The sequence below is a fragment of the Salmo salar genome, chromosome 08 (assembly GCF_965601325.2).
Source record: "Salmo salar chromosome 08, fSalSal1, whole genome shotgun sequence".
NCBI lineage: Eukaryota > Metazoa > Chordata > Actinopteri > Salmoniformes > Salmonidae > Salmo > Salmo salar.
The window spans coordinates 24,916,035-24,929,429 of NC_138298.1; the positions used below are offsets into that span (position 1 = coordinate 24,916,035).

General features: G+C 40.3%; 1 protein-coding gene across 2 annotated transcripts; it reads left to right on the top strand.

Moving 5' to 3' along the window:
- Positions 1-1,163: 1,163 nt before the first annotated feature.
- On the top strand, positions 1,164-12,928 carry loxe3 (Epidermis-type lipoxygenase 3). 2 transcript variants are annotated; one of them, XM_014209592.3, is made up of 15 exons: positions 1,164-1,289; positions 1,795-1,958; positions 2,612-2,819; positions 3,064-3,145; positions 3,269-3,391; positions 4,133-4,236; positions 4,770-4,942; positions 6,304-6,447; positions 8,863-9,066; positions 10,518-10,604; positions 10,881-11,050; positions 11,187-11,308; positions 11,526-11,626; positions 11,829-11,999; positions 12,154-12,928. In XM_014209592.3, exons 2-15 carry the CDS (start codon positions 1,812-1,814, stop codon positions 12,331-12,333), a joined length of 2,016 nt encoding a protein of 671 aa, XP_014065067.3. In that variant the 5' UTR covers positions 1,164-1,289; positions 1,795-1,811; the 3' UTR covers positions 12,334-12,928. The 2 variants fall into 2 exon arrangements, with proteins under 2 accessions (XP_014065067.3, NP_001133246.1); NM_001139774.1 differs by having other exon boundaries at positions 1,252-1,289; positions 1,805-1,958.
- Positions 12,929-13,395: the final 467 nt, after the last annotated feature.

The following is a 13,395-nucleotide window of genomic DNA, read 5'->3' on the forward strand; positions in this document are numbered from 1 at the left end:
TAACCTGAAAGGCCACCCAGCAAGGAAGAAGCCACTGCTCCAAAACCGGCATAAAAAATCCAGACTACGGTTTGCAACTGAACATGGGGACAAAGATCGTACTTCTTGGAGAAATGTCCTCTGGTCTGATGAAACAAAAATAGAACTGTTTGGCCATAATGGCCATCGTGATGTTTGGAGGGAAAAGGGGGAGGCTTGCAAGCCGAAGAACACCATCCCAACCGTGAAGCACGGGGGTGGCAGCATCATGTTGTGGGGTTGCATTGCTGCAGGAGGGACTGGTGCGCTTCACAAAATAGATAGCATCATGAGGCAGGAAAATTATGCGGATATATTGAAGCAACATCTCAAGACATCAGTCAGGAAGTTAAAGCTTGGTCGCAAATGGGTCTTCCAAATGGACAATGACCCCAAGCATACTTCCAAAGTTGTGGCAAAATAGCTTAAGGACAACAAAGTTAAGGTTTTGGAGTGGCCATCACAAAGCCCTGACCTCACCCCTGACTCAGTTACACCCGCTCTGTCAGGAGGAATGGACCAAAATTCACCCAACTTATTGTGGGAAGCTTGTGGAAGGCGACCCGAAACATTTGACCCAAGTTAAACAATTTAAAGGCAATGCTACCAAATACTAATTGAGGGTATGTAAACTTTTGACCCACTGGGAATCTGATGAAAGAAATAAAAGCTGAAATAAATCACTCTCTACTATTATTCTGACATTTCACATTCTTAAAATAAAGTGGTGATCCTAACTGACCTAAGACAGGGAATTTTTACTAAGATAAATGTCAGGAATAGTGAAAAACTGAGTTTAAATGTATTTGGCTAAAGTGTATGTAATCTTCCGACTTCAACTGTAGTGACTATTCAAGACTTGTGAAATCCTGTTTGGAAGTCTTGCAGACCACCTAAACAGAGTGTCTTACAATAATGCGATTTCCCACGTGTAACTTGCATTGCAGTCCTGAGCAAACGTTTAACCACATGCCCTCAGAATAGGGAAGTGGCGTTACAACACCCTTTCAACCATGGCTCAACCTTTACAAGCAGATTCAACACTTCTACTATGTATTTACAATCAGTGATTGGGCAATGCTTCGCTGTCAACAGTGCCAGAATTTATCATGCAGGATATGCAAGGTCAATGGTGGGAAGCAACACCCAGATATGTACATATGGTTCTACACACACCTCCAGCCAGGTATAAAACAAGCAGTAGGGAAGGTGATCATTACATGCATGTTAAGGCACAGTTAACAGGGTACTACAAACTATCAACCAATCAGGTAAGGGAACACTGAATGTTTTATTTTTGATAATATGGGAGACATTTTCATCAAGCAGAAGAGCACAGATGTGTGCAAAAAAATACAGTTAAACTTGATGTGCAGCGTGATTTCATGTTTTATTTTCTTCAACTATGTGTAGAATGAGGAGGCTATTATTTAACCAGAGATCAGTGTACTGAGCCATGAATGCAATGCACACAATGCAATGGGTATATTGGATAATATGTACATTGAATAAGCATATTACTCCTGTCTATGGTTAATTTGCTCACGGCCATTTGCTTGTGCAAAATGTCCCCCCACATGCTGTGTGTATGCAATAACTGTGGCTTTGCAAGTTTGTTATTCAAGCAAGAATTCCCTCCAAAAATGTTTTTGTTATTAGAATGGATCAACAGATATCATGCAAGTCTTTATATTTGCAGAAATGTTTGCACCATCTACATTCAATGAACTGTTGTTTGGTATGCAGTCTTAGTGTGTGCAGATAAGCCTATTGTAGTGTTTTTCAGAGTCAAAATGGCAAAATACAAGGTAACTGTGCACACACACAACATCGCAACTGCCACCACGATGAACAATGTCTTCATCAAGCTGGTTGGCGAAAATGGAGAGAGTAAGCGCACGTGGCTCACTAGCTTGAAGGGAGGCTTCTATCAAGGCACGGTAAGTCAGTCATGCTCCTATCAGTACTAAGAGATATTTCAATTTAATGCTAGAATCCTTAATTGAAACAATAAAAGAGGCACCCCGCCTCTGTTTTGGTAAAAAGCTGAGGGATGGGCTTGTAGAAATGTCACTATTCTCAAATTCATAGAAGAATGTATACTTTTTACCATGTTTTGTGACTATAGCTTATTTGTTTACATTTACATTGCTCACAATCATTGTGTTCTGATTGGGTATGACAGTTGAATTAAGCAATTATAAATGATATTCTTCAAGAATCAATGAGTATATATAATCTATAAGTCAAAAAAATTGATGTAGCAACAAATTATTCTAGCTTTAATAAGGCTTACCATTTGCATTTTTCGAATACTGTACTCAAAACACACCCAATATGTTCATACACATATAGTGTTAATGACATGAAGACTTTGTTGCCTGTATGTTGGGCCCTTATGTAATAATACTGGTAGTACAGGATTAGTTATATTTGCCTTTGTTATTTGCTTTCTCACACAGTCCAGGTTCTGCTCTCTCTCACTCTCTCTGCCCCTCCCTTTCTCTCTCACTCCCTCCATCTCATTCTTTCATTCCCTCAATCTATCTCTCACTTCCTCCATCTCTCTCTCTCTCCCCTGCTCTCTCTGCAGGTGTCTCGTGAATTCGACGTGGTGTGCCCCTCCTCCCTCGGCACGCTGGTGCTGATAGAGTTGGACAAACAGCCCCTCCCACTCTTCCCCCAGGACGCCTGGTTCCCGTCCAAGGTTGTCGTGACGACGCCAGAGGGAGACACATGCCAGTTCCCCATCTATCGTTGGATTATGGATAAGGAAGTGCACCTGTTCAGAGAGGGCACAGGTCAGCACGGTGTGACGTTATGAAACGACATGTTAGAATGAGTAATGCATGGGGAAAAAAGTGGATACTTGCAGCCATTGTGAGGGGGAGGCATTTTCTTTGTGTGTGCACACTGTCACTAAGTTTTCAAAGCTACTTTGCCTCTTAGGGCCACCGTACATACAGTAATACATGCAACACTGGTTATGAAGGATTAGTGCAATAATACGTGTGATTAACTTGATTTATAATTTATATTTTTCAGCTAAAAGACTCTGTGATGAAACTAATCATCTTGCCAGGTACAGCAGGGAAAAGGAGATGAAGACGAGAACTGAGCAGTACTGGTAGGTGCTGTGGTCTTTCGTCCTATCTGCCCAGTCTGTCCATTATATCTGACCAACCTCCATATATTTCCTGCTCCTCCTCTTTCTCGTGCTCCTCCTGTTCCTGCTCCTCCTCCTACTCAGCTGGGATACCTACAAGGAGGGTTTCCCCGGCAGCATGAAGGCAGACAACCCTCTGGATCTTCCCAGCGAGATCCAATTCTCGTTCACCAAGGCCACCCAGTTCCTCTTCACCGCCGCCACCGGGTGAGTTCCTCACCTAAGCCAAATGTATACCCGACTTCAGTACACAACACGAGAATGCAATGTGCCACTCATACTGGCTTCCCTATGTGGTAAGTTACAGAATGAGGAATTGGCGTGCTCAACTCCGTAGTAACAAAAAGTTGTTGGTTGCCGGGTTCAAAAGGCATGCACTGGGGGGAAATAATCCGAAAAACCCTCATTCACTAAAATATTCTTAATGTTTTAATGTATTTTTAGGCGCTAGAAGTTGTGAAAAATAGTAGATCAATGTATGTAAATAATGAATGTAAATTATGATTGTGAAAAAAGATATTACAATGTTTCATCATTTATAACTATGTGTGAATGCCTATTTTTCTCCAAACGCTGATGAAGGCTGTCGCCCAAATGTGTCTGATTGCTCTGACCTCTCCTGCTGATAATTACATTAAAACGTAAGAATAGTCCAGTGCGGATTTGATCTTTTTTCCCTTGTCCAATACGTGGTGAGTTTAACATTTTGGGTTGCACACACTTGCATATTTTTGCGACTATGCAGGACAGCCATTTTTGCGTTAGCGTATTGCGTTGCGTACGTCGGGCATAATTCATCCTCTAAGGATAGTTCAAATAGTACTTCCTGCAGCAGATCATCAAAGCTCTTCTAAAGTATTCCATTCATTTATATTGTTGAGTTTTACATTTGCTCTGTGAAACTCTATTGGCTCAGCTTGACATAGTTCCTTGTCTCCCGTTCTGTAGGATCACTGAGCTGAAACTGAAGGGGTATTCTGACAGCAAGAAGAACTGGAAAAACATTGATGAAATCAGCAAAGTCTTCTGCTGCAATAGAACTGTCATCTCAGGTGAGTGCATTTCATAGGTGCATTTGCAGTATTAACTCCAGGGGGCCTGTTTATTAGGTGGCAAACGTTTTGAAACAAAGTGAAAGGGGGAAGTAATACTACTTGAATATGTCTAATAAAAATATACATACAGTACCAGTCAAAGGTTTGGACACACCTACTCATTCCAAATTTTTTTTTTTTACATTTTCACTATTTTCTACATTGTAGAATAATAGTGAAGACATCAAAACTATGAAATAACGAATGGAATCATGTAGTAACCAAAAAAGTGTTAAACAAATATTTGAGATTCTTCAAAGTAGCCACCGTTTGGCTTGATGACAGCTTTGCACACTCTTGGCATTCTCTCAACCAGCTTCAAACTTTTGACTGGTTCTGTATATTCTGAAAACGACCCTGATTTACTAAGTATCATCTGGAAGAAAACAGACTTACCTGTCCAATAAGAAACTCTTGATTTTGTTTTCTGTTGCAAAAGGTTTTGCTACGGTGTGCACTAATTAATACGACCCAGAATTTCCTCCTTCCAGACTACGCACAGGAGCACTGGAAGGAAGATGAGTTTTTCGGGTACCAGTATCTGAATGGCTGCAACCCCATGTTGATCCGTCGCTGCTCGGAGTTGCCGGCAAATTTCCCCGTCACAGAAGACATGGTCAAGCCCTCTCTTCGTGGATCGTCCAGCCTCCTAAGAGAATTGCAGGTACTGTACAGTATGTCAAAATGGGACTCTTTGGTAAAATAAATTAATTTTTGAAAGTTGCCTAAATTATTGCAATACCAGTTATATTATGGGGGGCGCTGGACTAGGGGCAGTCCTCTTGGACCTAGATGAATATATTGGATATTCACAATTATCAATGGAAGTCAATAGAGATCCCTTTGTTGGATGTCTAGATGTCCACTTTCTTGGACCATCAGAGGCATGTACCAGATTCCTTTTTAGACCTCCAGATGACTTTTGTGGAGGTCCATCCAGAATGTTTCTCAATAGCTAGGTTTCCATCCAATTGGCGACAGATTTTCATGCAAATATTCTCAAATGCGCATAAAAACAATATGCACATTTCCCCACCATAGATGTTTCCATCAAATTGACCTATATAAGGCTGTGTGATGACGTAGTTTCCATAAAAATAACCTTTGCGGTTCCCATGTACCCAAACATTAAAAAAAAAAAAAATGTAAATGGCATTTCCATCGCATTTTCAACTCTGATGGCTTTGCCACAATTATTTTTCTGTTATATAGCGAATGTGCCCACTCTGGTCTTGGCAAGTGCACTCTAGCCAACAGCTGGCAGATACAGTGCAGGTAAAGCCTACATGATGACATTATTATGTGGACAAAAAATATTATTTTTACTTATCAATGGCAGTCAAGCATCGGTCATCATGTCACCAGAAAAATACACTAGATATTTATTGGAAATGAGCATCAAGCTCATCACTATGCACTTTCACCACCCTGTGAAGTTCATCATAACTTATTTCATCTGTACCCTAATAAACTGCATGTTTTCCCGAGTCATAGTGAGAGGACCACACAACACATCATCATGTGACTCCAAGTTTACTTAGATATGATTGTTATTATATCCATTTTTGCACATAAAAGTGCCATTCCACCACCATTTCTCGCATAATACATTTTACCGACACAAAAATATCCCACCTTGTCTAGCATATTTTGTTTTGTTGACATGCTGAAAGTTTACAGAGAAATGTTCTGTTTCCTTCAGGCCTGTCGTGACATTTTCTATCCGACAAGACCTTCTAAAATGTTGGATGGAAACCTGGTTACTGAAAAAATGAAAAACATCCCTGTATTACTTTCTTTTATGTTTTTGTGGGGGGATGGTAACCCTAAAATCCAAGAAAGTAATCGCAAAAATAACTTTATTGGATGTTTTTTGGGATAATCCTAGTAAAACACAGAGCTACAATATCTGGCGCATTCCAAAATACCAAGAAAGTGAACTGTAATCTTAACCTGTTGCATTTTTGCATTCTATCCTACAGTAACCTTTGGATTTATTCTCCCATGTCATCCAATCCCAAACAGAGCGGCACCATATTCCTGCTTGACTACAAGAACCTGGATGGATTAAAGGCAAACGTGATCAATAGGAAAAAACAGTACATGGCGGCTCCTCTGGTCCTGCTCTACAGAACTCCTGATGAAAAGCTGATTCCCATCGCCATCCAGGTAAGGTTGACCTAACTAATGTTGAAGTGAAGACTACAGTCACGGAGACCATTACAAGTGAGAGAGTCTGTAAACCCATCCTGTTTCAATCTCCTTTAAAGAGCCCACTTACCCGTGGAGGCTGTTGGAAGTAGAAATGGAGAGTACGGGCTCATTACTACCGTTCCCTTCTTTACGTTCCAGACATTACGACGAGCCCACCCTCCCCATGTTGCCCTCCACCAGCCTCCACTGTGTCTGGCAGTGTCCAAAGAAAATATGTTTCATATTGTCTTCAAATGCTTTTAATTAATGCATTACACACTTAGAACATATGGTTCATCAAGGGTTATTTGGGAAGGGAGAGTCCTTCAATGCTTCTTTGGAGTTCAGAAAAGGGTTCTTTCCTCTTTTGTGTGTGTGGGGGGGGGGGGGGGGGGGAGGGGGGCAGCTCATAATTCTTTGGGGGGGCTCGTTTTGAGTGAGAGTGTCATTCCAGTTTAATCTAATCTGTTGTGTTATTATGCCATTACATGTTAAATCTGACTATGGCCAGTGAAAGTGTCTTGTGAAATACATAAGGGATAATCAACGACTATGTGCTCTCTGGAAAATAATCAATAATGAGGTGTTCCACAACGTGCTAGCAGAGTGGAACTAATCTTCCACAGAGTTACATTATTTTCCAGAGTACGCATAGAGCCCCGAGTTGATTATCCCTTTTATACCATGGCTATAATTTAGCACATTTACTGCTAGAAATGTGTTCATTTGCAGGGATAAATGAGTTCAATATCCACTGAAATAGCTAGCAAGTTTACTACCGTAATTTCTGGACTATTGAGCGCACCTGAATATAAGCCGCACCCACTGAATAAAAAAAATATATATTATTTTGAACATAAATAAGCCGCACATGTCTATAAACCGCAGGTGCCTACCGGTACATTGAAACAAATGAACTTTACACAGGCTTTAACGAAACACGGCTTGTAACAAAAATAAATAGGCTTTAACGAAACACGGCTTGTAACAAAAATAAATAGGCTTTAATGAAACACGGCTTGTCATCGACTCATTAAGACCAAGCTCCCATGCAGCAGCTCTATTTCCTTTTCCAACAGCCAGATCAATCGCCTTCAACTTGAAAGCTGCATCATATGCATTTCTCCGTGTCTTTGCCATGATGAGGGTGACAAAATGACTACCGTAATCAGAATGATGGGAAGTTTGAGAGCGCTCGATTTAATCTAAACAGTAAACAAAAAAGTTGTTTGACCTTAACCCGTTCGGCAATTTGATTGGTCTAATGAAAGCTTCATGCCGCCAAAAAACTGAGCACGTCACAGAATGTGTTTTTTTGGAAAAAAAAAATTGAAAGCGGGAAAAATCCATAGCGTCATTGTTTAAGCCGCGAGGTTCAAAGCCTGGGAAAAAAGTTGCGGTTTATAGTCCGGAAATTACGGTAGATAGCGACACTAGTTGGCTGGGTAACCAAAAAGACTTGCTAGTTTAGCTAACCAAACCATCAGTCCTAGCTTGCTATTATGAATTCGAATTCAACAATGCCACTAACATTAGCCTACAGCCATGTGTGCATTATTGAGCTTATAATATGAATAAAAAAATTTTTTTTAAACAAATGTATCAACAGTTTAAGCTAAACGGTCTGATCTGTTGCGTCAGCCTATTGCATTTTTACATTTTTGATGTGCAGTGGTTGTATGCATTTTGAATCTGTCAGATTGTTTTGAACCGTAGACATATTTTTTTTATCATCCCAGGGATGACGGGAAGCCTTTAATTATAAAGACATAACACGTAGTCTATTTGGTTGTAATTGGAATGTTGCAACATTTTATAGACTACCAAGGGTGTCCAACCATCCTCCAGAGAGCCTTAAAGGGGCAGTGTTGTATTTTGAATATGCAAAGAAGCCAATATACAGAGTGTAGCCTCCATGTTTGTCTGATTCTCTATGGTAAAAAAAAAAGATAGTAATGCATTTTATTTTGTAAACTGGTTCCTTGCATCATACAATGATGTACAAATGGTGTTACAGACCCTTTTTTTGTGTCTTGAGCTTTTGGACAAGTAAAAAATATTTCTACTTGTCCAAAGGACAAGTGGCTAAAAAAGTTAATCTCAAGCCCTGAACCGAAAAGAGTTGAAACGATAGCAGAACCCTTTTTGGTGCTATATAGAACAAGTTTTATTAATAGTTATTTATAGAACCTTAGGACAGGGTTCTTTATAGCACCATGAACGTTCCATTTATAACCTTATGTTCATGGTTATTCACAGAACCTTCAAAAAAGGCTTCTATGTAGCACCAAAAAGGAATCCGCTGTTGTTATTATTTGTATTTTTGTATTAAACAGAGATAATGTTGCTGGTAGCCATCTATGGGGTCCCTAACACTCTCTCTCTCCACAGCTGAAGCAGACGCCTGGAGAAGACAACCCCATCTTCCTTCCTACTGACTCTGAGTATGACTGGCTCCTGGCCAAGATCTTTGTGAGGAGCGCTGACTTTCAAGAGCACCAGCTCAACGTCCACCTGCTGCGCACTCACCTCCTGGCTGAGGTGTTCGCCGTAGCCCTGCTGCGCAACATGCCCATGGTGCACCCTCTCTACAAGGTACATAACACAGCATAGCATAACATAGCATGAACCCAGGTGGTTGGTGGCACCCTAATTGGGGAGGACGGGCTCGTGGTAATAGCTGGAGTGGAAAGAGTGGAACGTTATCAAACACATGGTTTCCATTTGTCATTCACTCCATTCCAGCCATTATTATGAGCTGTCCTCCCCTCAGCTGCCTCCACTGAGCATAACATAGCATAGCATAATATAGCATAACATAATATAGCATAACATAATATAGCATAACATAACATAATATATCATAGCATAACATATCATAGCATAATATAACATAATATAGCATAACATAATATAACATAGCATAACATAACATAGCATAACATAATATAGCATAACATAATATAGCATAACATAATATATCATAGCATAACATAATATAGCATAACATAGCATAAAATAGCATAGAATAACGTAACTTAATAAAGCATAGCATAAGATAAGATAACATAATATATCATAGCATAATATAATATATTATATCATAGCATAATATAATATATTATATCATAGCATAACAGAATATAACATAATATAGCATAGCATGTCCAGTTAGTGCTCCGAGGATCAAATAAAATCACATTTATTTGTCACATGTGCCGAATACAAGAGCTGTAGACCTTACCGTGAAATGCTTACTTACCAACAATGCAGTTTTAAGTAAATAGAGTTAAGAAAATATTGACTAAATAAAATAAAGTTTAAAAAAGTAACACAATAAAATAACAATAACGAGGCTATATACAGGTGGTACCGGTACTGAGTCAATGTGCGGGGATACAGGTTATTCGAGGTAATTGAGATAATTTGTACATGTAGGCAGTGGTAAAGTGGTGAGGTCAATATAAATAGTGCCCATTTAATTGATCGTTCAGCAATCTAATGGCTTGGGGGTAGAAGCTGTTAATGAGCCTTTTGGACCTAGACTTGGCGCTCCAGTACCGCTTGCTGTGCGGTAACAGAGAGAACAGTCTATGACTTGGGTGAATGGAGTCCTTGACAATTTTTGGGGCCTTCCTATGACACCGCCTAGTATATAGGTCCTGGATGGCAGGAAGCTTGACCCCAGTGATGTACTGGGCTGTACGCACTACCCTATGTAGCGTCTTACAGTCGAATGCTGAGCAGTTGCCATACCAGGCGGTGATGCAACCAGTCAGGATGCTCTCAATGGTGCATCTGTAGAACTTTTTGATGATCGGAGGACCCATGGCAAATTTTTTTAGTCTCCTGAGGGGGAATATGCATTGTCGTGCCCTCTTCCTGACTGTCTTGGTGTGTTTGGACCATGACAGAGGATAATGACACATGAAAGTATAATACACTTATTTCCAATGTGGTCCTCCAGACTGTCCTTACTAATGCCAGTTTCTCTCTTGGGATTGTTGACCATCCATCCTTCTCTCCACCCTGGTTTACTGTTTTAGCTTCTGATTCCACACACCCGCTACACCCTCCAGATCAACCTCTTGGCCCGGGCATTTCTAATAGCTGATGAAGGAGTTTTCACTAAGGTAGGCTACTGACTGGACTGTTTCCATAGAAGTGTGTGGTGTCCATATTAGGAATCACACATCCATGGAAGTTGTGTCAGAGTCAGCATACATGCGGTTGTATGTCTTGTAGTGAACCTACAGTACCCCCAAGTATGGTCATTTGGCCCTCCGGGTCAACATACTTGCTGGTAGGTTCACTATCTCTCATAGAACCAGTGTAATATTGCAGATTAGTTAAAGTTCATTATAATGTTACAGAATTATGTAATCAAGTAACTTTAAGTGACGTTGTAGTTTGCTGCTTCGGGCGGAGAGGGGATGATTGAGATCCTGAGGAGATCTGTGGCCTCATTGACCTACAGCTCCCTCTGTTTGCCGGAAGACATCACTGCACGAGGTCTGGAGTCAGTCCCCAACAACTACTACAGGGATGATGGACTCAAGCTGTGGGACATCATCTACAGGTAGGCTACGACAGAGCCGACCTACATGGTGGTAGTACAGTATCATCTGCTGGTAGAATCTAGAGTGAAAGCATAGCTCTACATAGATATGATATCTTCTTCTTCCTTCGTTCTTTCGTTGTCATCTTTGGTATAGGTTTGTAGAGGAAGTAATTCATTTCTATTACAAGAGGGACTCAGAGGTCCAGGAAGACCAGGAACTACAGAACTGGATCAAGGATATCTTTGACCATGGTTTCCTGGCCCAAGAATGCACAGGTGACGATGTACAGGGTAATAGGGGGGTGTGTGGTAATGACGTATGGTGAAATGTCTTGTTTTTACCCGTATGTTTTTTTTGTTTCTGGACCATAACTTCCCCGGCATAACTCACAACTTCCATGGACGTGACTGTCCTATAGTAACAGTCCACCCAGCTCCCCTGGCATAACTCCATTCATCACACACCTCTCTCGGTTCTTATCTTTCTGTCCAGGAATCCCTCAGTCTTTCTCCACTGTGCCAGAGGTCGTCAAGTTCGTCACCGTGGTGATCTTCACCTGCTCAGGCCAACATTCTGCTGTCAACTCTGGACAGGTGGGTGTAGCGTAGCCCATACTTTTCTTTCAAGTGTGTTATTAAGCTACATTATCTGCCTCATCTACCATTTAGGAAGAGACATATTTGTAAAAATGTTGCAAGGTTTTTGCTGTAATTCCTTGCCACTATCATACCATCATTTCAGAATACCACCATATTGGCTGTCTGTAATAATCAGTCATTCTTCTTCATGTTACAGTATGACTATGGTGGCTGGATGCCCAACACCCCCATCTCTCTGCAACAGCCTCCTCCCACCACTAAGGGGCAGTCTACTGAGAGCACCATGCTGGAGACCTTCCCCAATGTCGGCACAACAGCACAGGGCATGTCCACCATGTGGCTCCTTAGCAAGCAATCCAGTGACTTTGTGAGTCTGCCATCTTTCATTAACTATTATCAATATCATCTAGGCCCAAAATACTATATTTAGGTACAAAATATCCTATTTAAGTGTCCTTTTTAATGTTTATGATATTGTAACTATCAATATTTTACTAACTTTGATTTTTCTCCATATGCAGGTGGCCCTTGGCCAGTACCCAGAGGAGCACTTCAACGAGGAACCACCCTGCAGGATGATTCAGAAATTCCAGACGGAGCTGAAGGTCTTCAGCGAGACCATCAATGCCAGGAACTCTAGGCTACCAGTGCCATACACCTACATGGACCCTGCTGTGGTGGAGAACAGCGTGGCCATTTAGATAAGCCAAGGGCCTAGACCAGGGTCCAGTTCATTAGGCACAAATTGAAAGAAAACTGAGGAACTACCTTATTTTTGTTGTCCTTTGTTTAGCGCTTTAAAACATTTTGCATTGCGTGCCCTGATGAACACGACCCAATGATTCTGGAGGCATACAATAGTAAACATTCTAAAATCTATAAAATGTATTGAGTATGTCAATTTTTGTTGCTTTGCTAAACTAATGTCCCACTTCAATCAGATAAAGGGAAAATCACACTGTGGGTTCAGTCAGAATGTTATCGCTGTATCACAAGGTTTAACACAGTTAATACAATACACACCTCCACATGGTGTCCCTCTCACGGACAAAGACCTTGTTGATGTTATTATTACCTTTGTACGTGTTAATGGATGTTAAGAAATACAGGGTCTTTCTGACGGATTAATTTCTGGTGCCTTATAACTACGGACTACAGGGACTGCTGGTGAAAATGAGCTCTCCTGCTAAATGATGCGACACTGAAATGTTGATTAACAGTAAAGAAGTGTCAGAATAATATGAGAGAACAATAGGTGTGACTCTCGTTTGCAATTAAAAGCTAATAATTTTTTTATCTAAAGTCTTCTTGTGATATTTGCCTCATCTCATTTTGGTTGAAGCCCTGTCTACCTCCCTCATCTATTAAATAAATAAAAATATACATGCATAAAACGATTAGGAAATTATATGAATTCCAGATATATATATATATATATATATATATATATTAAAAAATATATATATATTTTTTTTTAAGCCTGGATTAGCTTGATATTGCGGAAGATTTTTGCTTCTATCAACATAATTTTCTGCATAATTTCCAATCCCCCATATATTTTTGGGGAAAAATATATCCACATACATACATGCATACATACACGTACATACCCATATATATATATATACACACATATATACATACATACATACATACATACATACATACATACATACACATACATATATACAGTTGAAGTCGGAAGTTTACATACAACTTAGCCAAATACATTTAAACTCAGTTTTTCACAATTCCTGACATTT

What these genes read in the sequence shown, in the direction of transcription:
- loxe3 (XM_014209592.3), top strand. Translation starts at nt 1,812, where the DNA reads ATGGCAAAATACAAGGTAACTGTGCACACACACAACATCGCAACTGCC. An exon ending in CTCTTCACCGCCGCCACCGG is followed by an intron (nt 3,392 to 4,132) that starts GTGAGTTCCTCA and finishes CCCGTTCTGTAG; the next exon opens with GATCACTGAGCTGAAACTGA. An exon ending in TGGTGCACCCTCTCTACAAG is followed by an intron (nt 9,067 to 10,517) that starts GTACATAACACA and finishes TTACTGTTTTAG; the next exon opens with CTTCTGATTCCACACACCCG.